General features: G+C 42.0%; 1 protein-coding gene across 6 annotated transcripts in view; it reads right to left on the bottom strand.

Annotated features, from left to right (window-relative positions):
• Positions 1–15,363, bottom strand: part of gtf2ird1 (GTF2I repeat domain containing 1) — a 197,670-nt gene that overhangs the window by 85,040 nt on the left and 97,267 nt on the right. For all 6 annotated transcript variants that reach the window (XM_072243217.1, XM_072243218.1, XM_072243216.1 and 3 more), the window contains 2 exons: positions 3,805–3,988; positions 1,574–1,599 (listed from right to left, as the gene is read on the bottom strand). In XM_072243217.1, coding sequence (XP_072099318.1) covers positions 1,574–1,599; positions 3,805–3,988 — 210 coding nt within the window. The remainder of the gene's footprint in view (positions 1–1,573; positions 1,600–3,804; positions 3,989–15,363) is intronic.

The following is a 15,363-nucleotide window of genomic DNA, read 5'->3' as shown; positions in this document are numbered from 1 at the left end:
ATAATTTGTAAAGCTCTCCAGCAGCATGCCCATCAGCTTCTGATTTCCCAAAGTAAAGAGCAGTGAAGCAGCCTTCCCGATGATTATAAGGCACTGGGGAGGCCAGACCTGGAGTATTGTAATCAGTTTTGGACCCCTTATCTAAGAAATTGTGTTGGGCACGTGGCCAAGTGGTTAAGGCGTTCATCTAGTGATCTGAAGGTTGCTAGTTCGAGCCTCAGCTGTGGCAGTGTGTTTGTGTCCTTGAGCAAGGCACTTAACCACACATTGCTCTAGTGTCTGTGCGAGGAGTGGCGCCCCACACAGACTTCCAATCTGCACCTCGTAAGGCATGAAAATGCCCGACGCAGGCCTCTCATGGTCTGAGTCGACGTTCCCTCCCTCCCTATCTAAAAAAGGATGTGCTGACTTTGGAGAGGGTTCCAAGTCGGTTCACGGAAATGATTGCAGGAAAAGCCTTGTCATATGAGGAGAGTTTGAAGGCTCTGGGTCTGTACCCACTAGAATTTATAAGAATGATGGGTAATCTCATTGAATCTATCGAATGTTGGAAGGCCTAGCTACAGTGGATGTGGAGATGATGGTTCCTATAGTGGGGGAGTCTAGGATCAGAGAACATGTTCAGAAATGAGAGTGTCCATTTAGAATGGAATGAGGAGGTATTTCTTTAGCCAGAGGGTGGTGAATCTGTGGGATTTATTGCCACAGAGGGCTGTGGAGGCCAAGTCATAGGGTGTATTTATGGTGGAGGTTGATAGTTTCTTGATTAGTCAGGGCTGGAAAGGTTATGGGGTGAAGACAGGAGAATGGGATTGAGAGCAAAATAGATCAGCCGTGATGAAATGGTGAAGCAAACTTGATGGGCCAAATGGCCTAATTCTGCTCCTACGTCTTATGTCTCTCGATTCTGTGTCCGTCCTTGTGAAGCTATCTGAGTGCTCCAGTTTCCTTGTTCGAACGTGGTTAAACAGAACTCTGCACATTCCAATGCCAAGGCTTATTTCAGAGCCTTGTTAACCTTTATTACCATTCTAAAGAATTATGCATTTGTATGTACTAAAACTGCAATTACCTAAGGAGTATGTGGCTGCATTCTTCTTTCCAAACAATCCTATACACTAACTGATGTTGAAATCCAAGTGCATCAGCCATCGACTCAAGAATCAGAGCATCTTGACAGTTCTGCCTCATGGGTGTACAATTTGGTCGGTTCTGCTTCACACCACAAGAGAAGATTGTATCTATGTTTTACAAAGATCCGAGCTTCAAAAGAAATTTACAACCATTTTGCCCAACCAAAAGGTCATGACTTCTTAACTGCGAGAGACATCCAAGAATAGCGCATGCATTCACACCCGCAATACATTTAGAGGGAACTTAACTGGTGACCTTAACTGATATAAGAGCCCCACCAAATTCAGCAAGCTAAGGTCACTGTGAAGAGAATAATCTCTATATTTTCCCACTGATCAGGTGTATTTTAACAACATGTTTTAGGATCTTAACAGAGAACTCAACACCCACCAGGTTCTGCCTGAATTTACTACCAGGTGATAATGTTGCTCCAGCTTACCCGTCAGAACTCGTTCATCAAACATCCTAGGGGAAATGGGGAAAAAAATAAAACAGTATGAGCTTTTATAATAAACGTAAGAACTTCAATTACACATATCTTCAGATTTAGTGACTAAAACCTTTTGAAGTTTGGTGCTGAGCAATCAGTCGCACAGTAAGAAAGTGAAAAGCAGGTGGCAAGGGAGAACTTGCTAACGTGCTGCAGTCTTTGGTACCGGTCATTGACCTTTCCTTTCACGCTCAAATATTCCAAGAACTCTTGAATGCTTCTGCTCTCTGATCTAATTTTATTTGGTATTTATCTCTTTAAATTGAGTAAATGTATACAGCAGATTAAATGAAAGCTCTGACCTGAGCTTTGCCAAATGTATTGAATTAATGTAAATTATTCCTGTGAGGTGAAAGGGCAGAAGATACAAAAGCCTGAGAGTATGTATCACCAGGCTCAAGGTCAGCTCCTACCCTGTTTAGACTATTAAATAGTTTCCTAGTGTGATAATTTGGACTCTTGACCTCACAGAGGACCTAACCTGGTCCCAACATATCGATACAGCTATAAAGGCAAGACAGCGACTATACTTCATTAGGAGTTTGAAGAGATTTGGTATGTCAACAAATACACTCAAAAATATCTATAGATGTACCATGGAGAGCATTCTGACAGGCTGCATCACTGTCTGGTATGAGGGTGGGGGGCTACTGCACAGGACCAAAAGAAGCTGCAGAGGGTTGTAAATTAGTAGTACCCAGGACATCTTTAGGGAGCGGCGTCTCAGAAGGCAGCATCCATGATTAAGAACAGTGCCCTTTTCTCACTGTTTCCATAAGGTAGGAGGTACAGAAGCTTGAAGGCACACACTCAGCAATTCAGGAACAGCTTCTTCCCCTCTGCCATTCGATTCCTAAATAGGCATTGAACCTGTGCACACTTTTAAAATATGTATTATTTCTGTTTTTGCACGATTTTTAATCTATTCAATAATTACACTAAAATTTATTTATTAATTATTATTATTTTCTTCTATATTATATATTGCATTGAACTGCTGCTGGTAAGTTAACATTTCATGACGCATGCTGGTGATAATAAACCTGATTCTGATTCTGACAATCTACCTCATTGTTATCTTGCACCTTACTTTTTACTTGCACTGCACTTTCTCTGTAGCTGTTACACTTCATTCCACAATTATAGCTTTACTTTCATCTACCTCAAAATAATGATCCGATCTGTATGAACAGTATGCAAGACAACTTTATTTTGGTACACGTGGCAATAATAAGCCAGTTCAATTCTGAAGTCTATCAGTGAAAATAGTGATTAGATTGGGTTACTTAGCACAGCAGAGTTGGAAAGAGTGCAAAAGAAACACCTTAAAAACTGTGTACAGTACTCCAAATGTCTGATTTCTATTCCGTGTATTAAATCTTCTATTGCATATATACACAAGGAACTAAACCAAATCAGTTGCAGAACTTTCTCTTTCAATATAATCCAATAATTTAAGTTGGGACATTTGGAGGGAACTCTGTGAGCACAGATTCCTCTGCAACCAGCATAAACGTAGGAATAAAAAAACTCTCAAATTTCACTTGATTAAATTCACATCCTGAGCTGTGCTGATGTGAGTATAAAATGCGGGTCTTTGCTGCTTCTCCAGTGAGGATATTGAAACTTGGTGGCAAACCACTTTCTTCTTTTGAGGGTTTTCAAGGGTACACAGCACAGAACAGGTAGTGAGATCTTCAGAACAATATACGACAGTGGATTAAACTTGGATGCAATAACACCTGCAACTGAACAGTCTGCTAACCAACACTTTCCATTTGAGTTAATCCATGAAAGATGACCATCATCATGATGTTGGTGTCAATGGATTGATATCAGAGCAAAATACTCTCCATTGGGCGCTACACAAACACAATTCCAAATGGATCTATTATTTAACCCAGATTTGCAGGAAGAACTATGAATGGACTGGGAACAGAGCAACACACAAAGGTACTGGAGGAACTTAGTGGGTCAGGCAGCTTCTATGAAGGGAAGTGGACAGTCACTGCTTCGGGACAAGATGTACCACCAGGCTCAAGACCAGCTTGAGGGGAAATAGCCAGTATTAAAAAAAAGAGGGGCAAGGGGTTATGAAGACCCACCCACTAGTGAAATACCCTTCAGTCCAAATTCCAGATAGGCTCTTAGGCCTACAACACATTAGGGAGTCAGCTTACCTCTTAATAACAAAGCGAACTTTATGTCTAGCTTCCAAGATCCGTTTCAACTTGGGAACTCCATAGGTACAAGGTCGCTTGAAGGGAATTCCCTCTGGAATCCCTATTATTTCCACTGCATCAGGGTCACATGCAATCTTCCTGTAAGGGACAGGAACCATATGATCCAAGCCCAAGGCCTCCGCTGTGAAAGAACACAGATGACACTGCTTTAAGATACATTAGCATTCGTAGTTTTGTTTTCAGCAGCCCATGGCATCTTTACTTTGAACTACAGCATAGAAACAAATGTACTCTCCTTTGAAGATCTCCCATCCTTCCTCATTTAACTCTCAGAATAACCCTCCATTCCCTTCTCCCATTTGTGATTAATCCCTTCCATGTATCCATACAATTTGCCAAATCCACTTCATGTGGAGGAATGTTCCACATTCTCACTGGATTCTCAATGTTCACTGGATAAAGAAATTCCTTCTGAATTCCCTATCTAATTGCTTGGCGACCACTTTGTATTCATCAGGAGAGACAAGAAGCTGCAGACACTGAAATCCGGCGTAACAAACGATCTGCTGGAGGAATTCAGCAGGTCAGGTAACATCTGTAGAAGGAAAGGAATTGTCAACATCTTGGCTCAAAAACTTGGATCAGGGTTTGACACCAATTTCTTTCCTCTCACAGTTGCTGTTCAATCCACTGAGTTCCTCCAGAAGATAGATTACTGCTTCTTGTATTAATCATCTAGCTTTTCCCTTCCTCTGAACTGGAATGTCCTTTTATTCTAAGGTGGCATCCATCATTAAGTACCCTTCCACCCAGGACATGCCCTCTTCTCATTGCTACTATCAGGAAGGAGATAGAGGAGCCTAAGGGCACCCACACAATGATTCAGGAACAGCTTCCCCTCTGCTTCTAAATGGACATTGAACCTGTGAACACAACCTTACTACTTTTTTAATTTTTATCTTTGCACTACTTATTTAATTTAACCATTTATAGAAATCAGTTAGCAATGATGTTTTTTTCTGTATATAATCTCTTATCCGAAAGAAACAAAAATTCCAGTTTGTAATAGAACTAAAGCACTGCAACTCAAAATTCTGCATAGAGCCCATCTGACTCCAGATCGTCTCTTGAAATTTAAGACAGGGGTTTCTCCGACGTGTTCTAAATGTAAAGTAAATACTGTAACTTTCACCCACTGGTTTTGGACTCGTCCCAAACTTCAGGCATACTGGAATGATATTCTGGGTGAAATGGAAAAGATTCTGAAGATGGAGCTTGAACTGGACCCAGTGTCTTTTCTCTTAGGCTTACCCAGCAGTCGTATTATTAATGCACATCAGTAAAAACTTCTTAACGTCCTGACTTTCTGTGAGAGGAAGAACATTTTACTTTGTTGGATATCCGATAAGGCCACTGGACTTTTTAGTTGGCGTAAATTAATCATGGAATGCATTTCTTCGGACTTTTTGACATGTATGGTACACTCAAGAACAAACAGTTTTCATAAAACATGGCAACCTTTTCCGCAGTATGTAGATGTAAACCTGTCTGCTATACTAACAAGGGCGTTTGTATAGGATGTTGGGGTGATGTCTATACTTTGATGGAAGTGTTCTGATAGCTGATATCTGTGAGGGGAAGAAATGTAAATCTATCTGTAAATTGAAAGTTTTGTTATGCTGAGCAAAAATTTTTTTAAAAAATTAAAAAATAAAAAAACCATTTATATATAGCCATGTATTGCATACATGATATTTATTATTATGTATTGCATGGTGCTGCTGCCACGAAGTTAACAGATTTCATGACATATGCTGGTGATATCAAACCTGATTCTGATTCCAATTCTCTCTGCTGTGATCAAGAATCTTTTTTGATTATTTATGTTGAAGGATACCATTAAAGCAAACTGTGTGGCCTAGTCAATTAGTCTGCATTATCTGATCACCTCATCTGATGCAGCGGCCGACTTTCGTCTTTCCCTGATCGTGGTACAAATGTGAGAGAGTGGTGTGGTGCCAACTTGCTACGTTGCTTTACCGGACTCTCAATGTTACTGTGTCAATGTTTGCCTTCAATCAATATATTCCATTGTTAGTTTCATCTTATAGCAACACCAAAGAAACCAACAGAGACCACATAGTGTCGAAACTGTGCTTCAGTGCTGAATGGGCTAACAACTTCTGTAAATATCAGTAAAAGTAAATATACCTTTAAGCAGCAACCCCACTCCCCTCAACAGACCCCTCCTCTTCACCCATACAGTTTGAAGTCATACTTTGATAATAAAGGTACTTTGAATCTTTTAACGAACGTGGGAGGTGCAGAGAATTGTTGGTGTAATAGCAATTAAAAAGGATGAAGGTTATGCACAAGAGAATGTTTAATCAGCTTCAGCTGGATCTGCCCTGCCATTGTTTCTGCTCGGAGACCAGATCCTAATTTAGGCAGTTTCACGTATTTGTGTCAGTAGCGCAAATCATTTCTGCATCTCGTAAAGAGCCATCCCTAAGTATTTCTCTAACTTCTGTTAATGCCCCACTCCCCCTCGTACCCCATCCGTTATTGCCCATCCTTTGGGCTTCCCCCCTCCTCCTTTCCTTCTCCCTGGGCCTCCTGTCCCATGATCCTCTCATATCTCTTTTGCCAATCACCTGTCCAGCTCTTGGCTCCATCCCTCCCCCTCCTGTCTTCTCCTATCATTTTGGATCTCCCCCTCCCCCTCCCACTTTCAAATCTCTTACTAGCTCTTCCTTCAGTTAGTCCTGACGAAGGGTCTCGGCCCGAAATGTCGACTGTACCTCTTCCTAGAGATGCTGCCTGGCCTGCTGCGTTCACCAGCAACTTTTATGTGTGTTCCCTAAGTATTCGATCCTTTCACTCTTGCTAAAAGCAGAACAATATAGGATTCTAATTGACTCAGAATGCAGATTAGGACGGCCTCTAATCGATCTTATTTTAGCTCATTAATTTATTTACTGAGATAGAACGCACAATAGTCCCTTCCAGCTCTTCATACCACGCCGCCCAGCAACCCACCTATCTAACCCCAGCCTAATCAGGGGACAATTTACAACGACCAATTAACCTACCAACTGGTACGTCTTTGGACTATGGGAGGAAACCAGAGCACCTGGAGGAAACCCACACAGTCACAGGAAGAACGTACAAACTCCTTACAGGCAGAGGCGGGAATTGAACCTGGATCGCTAGTTCTGTAAAGTGTTGTGCTAACCACGACACCACCATAATATTCCCCTAGGCGATGACTCATTATTTTATTGAAAATAATTTACTGAAGGAAATGAAATAAATGCCTGAGGATTGGCAGGCTGATCAAACATAATTTCTGTTAAATATAATCAAATGATTGTACTCTCCAGACACAATCCTTTAAATGCTAAGAAACATTATTCCATTCTTGGCAGGGGTTACTAAAATATCCAAAAGTTATACGAGAGTCATCTCTGAAAATAACTTTGCTAATGCCATATTGGCAGCCTTTTACATCTTGGGCTGTTATTTTAATTAACTTTCTGGCTATTTCTGCACAATGAGCTCACCTGATACAGCTGTTTCAAAATATCATGGAAAAGTGGAAAAGACAAAAGAATGTTTTTTTTGCATAATCAAACCAATGAAACTGTTAACATATGAATGAATCTAACGACCTATCAGAAAGAAATGATTTAATTAGTTTGAAGATTATGCAAAAAAAACTGTTATTTTCTCCCATTCCAACAAACAGCAACCTCAAAACCGGATGTAGCCTGTAATGAACTTCTGAAATAAAGCTTAGGCACCAGGCTAGGGTTTTGCTAAGCAGGTAGAGAATTAAAACTAATCCAGGCAAATTAACTATTTCCTTGGATTTTCTTCAATTTAGCAAAGAGTATTTTGTTGCTCATTGCATGATCTTTAAACTGGAGACATCAAACACTGACTGGCAGTCATTTTATGGTGTTATTGGAGTGTCATTGTGATACAGAGATAGCAAGGAGGGAGGCATGGTTCTTCAATTCTTTTTTACACTCATTTATTGTTTCATTTCTTAATATTGTGGCTCTCAAATGCAGTAGCGGGCAAGTAGTAAAACCTTACAGCTCTGGTTATTTGTGCATAACTAGAACTGGTTAACTAAAGTTATTGCCAGCTGAGCTTGGAACTTGTAGTGCTGTGGAGTATGAATCTATCGGTCCTGCACAGTACCACGATGTACAGTGCTATTCAGGTGCCAATCCAAAGGAAAGCGGACATTTGAGGCCAGGGCAAAGGTGAAGCTCTGTATTAAAGTAAACATTAGTGGATTAAAAATACTGTTTACTTACTTATTTTTGGATCAGCGAGTTAATCTGATGGTGTATTTGGTGAAACTGTTTACTTTCAACTATACAACTGACTGCATATATTGGATTAAAATCCCCAGTGTCTTCAAACAATCAGGGGCTAGACAAAGTTATTATACATACAAAGTAGCATAGTCATAGTCATACTTTATTGATCCCGGGGGAAATTGGTTTTCGTTACAGTTGCACCATAAATAATAAATAGTAATAGAACCATAAATAGTTAAATAGTAATATGTAAATTATGCCAGTAAATTATGAAATAAATCCAGGACCAGCCTATCGGCTCAGGGTGTCTGACCCTCCAAGGGAGGAGTTGTAAAGTTTGATGGCCACAGGCAGGAATGACTTCCTATGATGCTCTGTTCTGCATCTTGGAGGAATGAGTCTCTGGCTGAATGTACTCCTGTGCCCACCCGGTACATTATGTAGTGGATGGGAGACATTGACCAAGATGGCATGCAACTTAGACAGCATCCTCTTTTCAGACACCACCGTGAGAGAGTCCAGTTCCATCCCCACACCATCACTGGCCTTATGAATGAGTTTATTGATTCTGTTGGTGTCTGCTACCCTCAGCCTGCTGCCCCAGCACACAACAGCAAACATGATAGCACTGGCCACCACAGACTCGTAGAACATCCTCAGCATCATCCAGCAGATGTTAAAGGACCTCAGTCTCCTCAGGAAATAGAGACGGCTCTGACCCTTCTTGTAGACAGCCTCAGTGTTCTTAGATCAGTCCAGTTTATTGTCAATTCGTATCCCCAGGTATGTGTAATCCTCCACCATGTCCACACTGACCCCCGGATGGAAACAGGGGTCACCGGTACCTTAGCTCTCCTCAGGTCTACCACCAGCTCCTTAGTCTTTTTCACATTAAGCTGTAGATAATTCTGCTCACACCATGTGACAAAGTTTCCTACCGTAGCCCTGTACTCAACCTCATCTCCCTTTGCTGATGCATCCAACTATGGCAGAGCCAGCTGATTAGGGCGGCATAGTAGCATAGTGGTTAGCACAATGCTTTATAGTCCAGGGGACCTGGGTTCAATTCCTGATGTTGCCAATAAGGAGTTTGTATGCTCTCTCCATGATCCTGTGGGTTTCCTCTGGGCACTCTGGTTTCCTCCCACATTCCAAAGGCATACTGGTTGGCAGGTTAATGGGTCATTGTAAATTGTCCTGTGATTAGGCTAGAATTAAATAGGTGGATTGCTGGGCCACGTTGCTCGAAGGGCAGGAAGGGTCTATTCCGAGCTGTAATTCAATAATAAAAATAAATAATTATGTTATGTCTCTATTTCCTGAGGAGACTGAGGTCCTTTAACATCTGACGGACGATGCTGAGGATGCTCTACGAGTCTGTGGTGCCAGTGCAATCATGTTTGCTGTTGTGTGCTGGGGCAGCAGGCTGAGGGTAGCAGACACCAACAGAATCAAGAAACAAACTCATTCGTAAGGCCAGTGATGTTGTGGGGATAGAAATGGACTCTCTGATGGTGGTGTCTGAAAAGAGGATGCTGTCCAAGTTGCATGCCATCTTGGACAATGTCTCCCATCCACTACATATGTACTGGTTGGGCACAGGAGTACATTCAGCCAGAGACTCATTCCACCGAGATGCAACACAGAGTGTCATAGGAAGTCATTCCTGCCTGTGGTCATCAAACTTTACAACTCCTCCCCTGGAAGGTCAGACACCCTGAGCCAATAGGCCAGTCCTGGATTTATTTCCTGGCATAATTTACATATTACTATTTAACTATTTATGGTTTTATTACTATTTAATTATTTATGATGCAACTGTAACGAAAACCAATTTCCCCTGGGATCAATAAAGTATGACTATGACTATGATTAGAGCCACACAAGGACAAGTGGTATGCTGCAGCACATTGAAGCTGATGGGAAGACCAGATTCTTGGTATTTTCATCTCATCAAGTCATCCAGAACAGAAAAGACCCTTTGGCCAGTTTGGTCCATGTTAATCAAGAATGCTGATCTGAACAGGTCCCATTTGCCCACTTTTGGCCCATATCTCTCTCTCAACCTTTCCTGCCATGAACCTGTCCAAATTGTTATCGTACCTGTCTCAACCACTCCCTCTGGTATTCCATTCCACAGGCGGACCACTCTCTGGGTGAAAAAGTTACCCCTCGGATTTCTACCAACTCTCTCCCTCTCAGTTTAAACCTGCACCCTCTAGTTCCTAATGTCCCCGATAATGGTTTGCATTTTGAGGAACTGTAGCTCAAAGCTGATGAGCTAGAGTCTGGAATTCCCTCAAGGAGCAGGAAAGTTACTTGGATACTCAGCTCCAAGAAGCAGTCACACCCTCACAGAACTAACTAGTCAAAAAGGACAGTAGAGTTTAATGACAGGCCCAAGGATTCAGATGGTAGCACTGGAGGAGCCTCAGCTCTTGTAGGGAGGGGGAGCCAAATGATGATAACACCAGAGTGTTCCAGTTGGGTGAGTAGAAAAACAATGTACTGCTAACATGGGACAGTATATTTTGGAACATAGATACTAGCCTCTGCAGCCACAAGTACAAGTCCCAAAGTATGTGTTGAAGTACCACAGTTGAGAACATTTCCCTTGCAACCAGAGAAGTATTTGGTGTTGGAAGGACAAGATCCATTTGGCAAGGTCCATGAGGGAAACAATGACATTTCTTTATTCATTTAGTGATACATGGCAGTGTAAGTCCTTCCGTCCCTTTGAGTCACACAGCCCCAGCAACCTCCCTCAAGCCCGATTAACCCTATCACAGGACAATTTACATTGATCAATTAACCTACCTAGTATGTCTTTGGACAGTGGGATGAAACCCACACATTCCACAGGGAAGAAGTACAGAGATTCCTTACAGAATTGAACTCCGAACACCAGAATGCCCCGACTGTAATAGCGTCACGCTAACCGCTATGGTACCGTGTTGCCTAGCAAGTACAAAGGACGCTCTGCCAAAGTAGTACAAACAGCTGGCGTCCAAGTGAACACGCAGAACCACAGAGCTACTGGATTATCACCTGGGCCACATGCAAACTGGCAAAGAGTGAATAAGATCAATAAGAAGGCATGATGCAAAGACTGATGTTGGAGGAGTGGGTTTCAATTGTAGATTGTTATCCTAGCCACATTCAATTTGGCACAAGGTTGATAAGACCAGAGAGTAAAATGTGTGGCAAAAGATTGATGTGGGAGAAGTGGGTTTGAATTTGTGGGGCATTGGCACAAGTATCGGGGAAGGAGGGAGCTGTTCTGATGAGTCGAGCTCCACCTGAACCATGCAGGGTCCTGGCGAAGTAGGGCTGTTGAAATGGCTTTTAGCTAAATAGTAGGATGTGGCTTCAACAGCTTTGAAAAACATGCATAAAGTAAAGTAGAAGGAGAATGCAGCAGAGGTTACTGGGGTCTCCAGAAAGGGGAAAAAAAACTTTTAAAAAGGGATAAGAATTCAACTTCAGGCAACATGGAGACGAAACTTTAAAAAAAAAAGTGGTCACTGCAGGACTGAAACTGTTATATATAAGCACACACAATAAGGCAGATAATCTTGTAGAGCAGTTGGAAATTGGCAGATATGATGTTGTGGGCATCAATGAGTCGTGGCTGAAAGAGAATCACAGTTTGGAGCTTAATGTCGAAGGATACACGTCACATCGAAAGGGCAGGCAGACGGGCAGAGGGATGGAGAAGCTTTGCTGGCAAAAATAAACAAAAAATTATCCTCTTTAAAGAAGTAACATAGGATCAGAAGATGTAGAATCCTTATGGGAAGAGTTAAGAAATTACAAGGGTAAAAAAAAAAGTGATGGGAGTTATATATAGGCCCCCAATCAGTAGCCAGGATGTGGGATGCAATTTATAATGGAAAATAGAAAAGGCATATAAAAAGAGATGGTCATGGGGAATTTCAATCTGCAAGTAGCTTGTGAAAATCAGGTTGGTGCTGGATCCCAAGAGAAGGAATTTGAAGAATGCCTACGAGATGGCTTTTTAGAGTAGCTTGTGGTCGAGCCCACTAGGGACAAGACAATTCTGGGTTGTGTGTTGTGTAAAGAACCGGATAAGATTAGGGAGATTAAGATAGGGTCTGCTACTTTTCACATTATATGATTAGGAGGACGGAATTGGTGGCTTTGTGACCAAGTTTGCAGACGATACAGAGATAGGGCAAGGGACAGGTATTAGTGAGGAAGCAGGGAGTCTGTGGAAGGACTTGGATAGGTTTGGAGAATGGGCAAAGAAATGGCAAATGGAATACAGTATAGGGAAGTGTATGGTCATGAACTCTGGTAAAAACAATAAAGACTTGGGAGTCCTAGTGCAGGATTCTTCAATGGTTATTCTCCAGGTCGAGTCCACAGTAAGGAAGGCCAATATAATGTTAGCATTCATTTCAAGAGGACTAGAATACAAAAGAAAGGACGTAATGCTGAAGCTTTATCAGGCACTGATCAGACTGTACTTGGAGTATTGAGGGCAGTTTTCGGCTCTACATCTAAAAAATAATGTGCTGCCATTCAAAAGGGATGAATTTCACAAGAATGATCCTGGGAATGAAATGGTTAATGTAGGAGGAGCATTTGATGGACCTGGGCCTGTACTCACTGGAGCTTAATAGAATGATGGGGAGATCTCAGTGAAACATACCAAATTTTGAAAGTCCTAGATAGTGTGAGAGTCCAGGTTCAGAGGGCACAGCCTCTGAAGAGAAGGACATCTAATTAGAACAGAGAAGAGGAGGAGTTTCTTTAGCCAGAGGATGGTGAATCTGTGGAATTCATTGCCGCAGATGGCTGTGGGAGCCAATTCATTTGGTGCATTTGAAGCCAAGGTCGAGAGGTACTTAATTAGTAAGGCATCAGAAGTTATGGGGAGATTGTAGGAAAATAGGGTTTGAGGGAAAATAAATCACCATAATAGAATGGCAGAGCAGACTCAATGGGCCAAATGACTAACTCTGCTCTCACGTCTTAGAACATAGAAACTCACAGCAAGTTACAGGCCCTTCAGGCCACAATGCGGTGCCGACCTTGTAACCGACTCTAGAAACTGCCTAGAATTTCCCTAGTGCATAGCCCTCTATTTTTCCAAGTCTCACGGGCTCGTAAGGCTTTAAACTAAGTAGTTGGTGGAGGTGAGGTGGGGGAAAGATAAACCAAGGATAAGGGACAGTGAAATTTAGAAATTATAAGGATTATAAGGTGACGATGCAGGGCAGAAAATAGGGCATCATGGTAGTGTGGAAGTTAGTGCAACACTATTACAGCTTGGCACGTCAGAGCTTAATTTCCAATGCTTTCTGATAGGAGTTCTTGCGTCCTCCCCGTGAATGTGTGGGTTTCCTCTGGGTACTCTGGTTTCCTCCCACAGTCCAAAGATGTACAGATTAGTAGGTTAATTGGTCATTGAAAATTATCCTGTGATTTAGGCTAGGGTTAAATAGATGGATTGGTGAGCGGCGTGGCTCTTTGGGTCAGAAAGGCCTGTTCCCCACTGTATCTTGAAATAAATAAGTCCATCCGTACATAAGTAAAATTAGTAATGATAGCCAGACTCTTTCGGGAAGGGAGGGAGCCTGCAATGGGTGTCAGTTGGCACAATAGTTTAAGACAAGCTTAGCGGTTAGTACAATGTTCTTGCAGAGCCAGCAACCCAGGTTCAATTCTGCCACAGTCTGTAAGGAGCTTATACACCCCCACAGTCCAAACATGCATGGGATAGTAGGTTAATTGGTCACATTGGTGTCAATGGGTGGTGTGGGCTTGTTGGGGCTGAAAAGTCTGCAACTCTAAATAAAAAAACTGAAGACTCTTCATCGGGATAGAGACACCATTCGAGGTGATCATTAAATTACAAGGGTGGTGCCAGACTACTGGGTCTTGGGCAAGGTTTAGTGGATGCAGTTTATGGACTGGACTCTATAGTTCATGTTATGATGTATTTCTGGTTCCTCCTTTCTCGTTACTATTTTGTGCAATTTTGATCAGGGTGGACTAGCTCCGTGGCCTACAGTCAATGAACGACACTAGATTGAATTGAACTGTACATTCCTAGACTGCTTTGATGATCTTAGTGGTTTGATGTTTTACATTGTGTTTTTCCACTCTTTTTTTTTGCTGTTTGCACAATTTGTTCTTTTTTTTGCACATTGGGTGTTCGGCGTTTTTTTTTCTTTGAACAGGTTCCACTGTTTCTTTGTTTTGTGGCTGTCTGTGGGAAGACAAATCTTAGGGCTCTTTACTGCATACATACTGTTGTGTCTGTTCACAACGATATACATATTAAATAAAAGCCCACACACAGGAGATGGCTTTAACTGGTGTATTCACATTGTAGTGAGAGCGAGGACAATGCGCATACGCAGACAACAGATCAATATGTAGTGCTAAGAGGTGGGGGGTGGTCGAAAAGGAATAGATCCATACATTACAATTCCCCACTTTAGATTAATGCAAAATAAAACTATATGTACAAAACATTCATTTTTCCTTTCATAATGCCATATTCCAAATAAACATGCTTTCATAATAAGTCCATAACTAACTTCACAGTTCTAAAGGCTCAGTCTTGTGCATCGCTCCGTTTCTTTCAGGACAGCACCTCTGGACCTGTGGCATCAGATTTGGTGAGTGTCTTGTCTAAGACAACATTCTCGGTTTCCGGGGTCACGTTACTGTCAGTGACATCATCACTGAGGGGACAGTCCAGTGACAGTAATGTGTCTGTCTTGTTGCAAGCAGTCAACTCAGATGTATTCTTCAATTGAGCATCCAGTATCTGGTCCACTTCTTGTAGCTATCCCACCGAGTGTCCACTTGTCTTCTTGGTAATCACAAGCTTGGACTTCCTGTCCAATCCTGAAGCTCCTTGCTGCTTTGCATGGCAACTGGCTGAACAGTTTATGCTGTACTTCCTTTGTAGATCTGGTTTCAGGGGGTCTATGTGATTTCAGATTCCTGTTCATGAACAGCATTGAGGTGATTGATATGTCATCACATGAACAGAGTTCCAATACACGAAAAGGAAGTTTTCCACCTTGTTGACTTCCTGAAGGTTTGGGCAAGTGCTTCCAGCGAAGGTAGTCTTTTGGGTGGAGACTGTATTTGTTGTGGTGGTTGAGTTCATTAGTATAACCTCCGGCCACTTCGAATGAGCGTCCACAGCAATTAGAAATGTGGAATACATAAATGGATC

This window comes from Mobula birostris, chromosome 25, assembly GCF_030028105.1.
Source record: "Mobula birostris isolate sMobBir1 chromosome 25, sMobBir1.hap1, whole genome shotgun sequence".
NCBI classification, from domain to species: Eukaryota; Metazoa; Chordata; class Chondrichthyes; order Myliobatiformes; family Myliobatidae; genus Mobula; species Mobula birostris.
The sequence above is the reverse complement of the archived record's forward strand: the minus strand, read 5'-3'. Positions and strand labels throughout refer to the sequence as shown.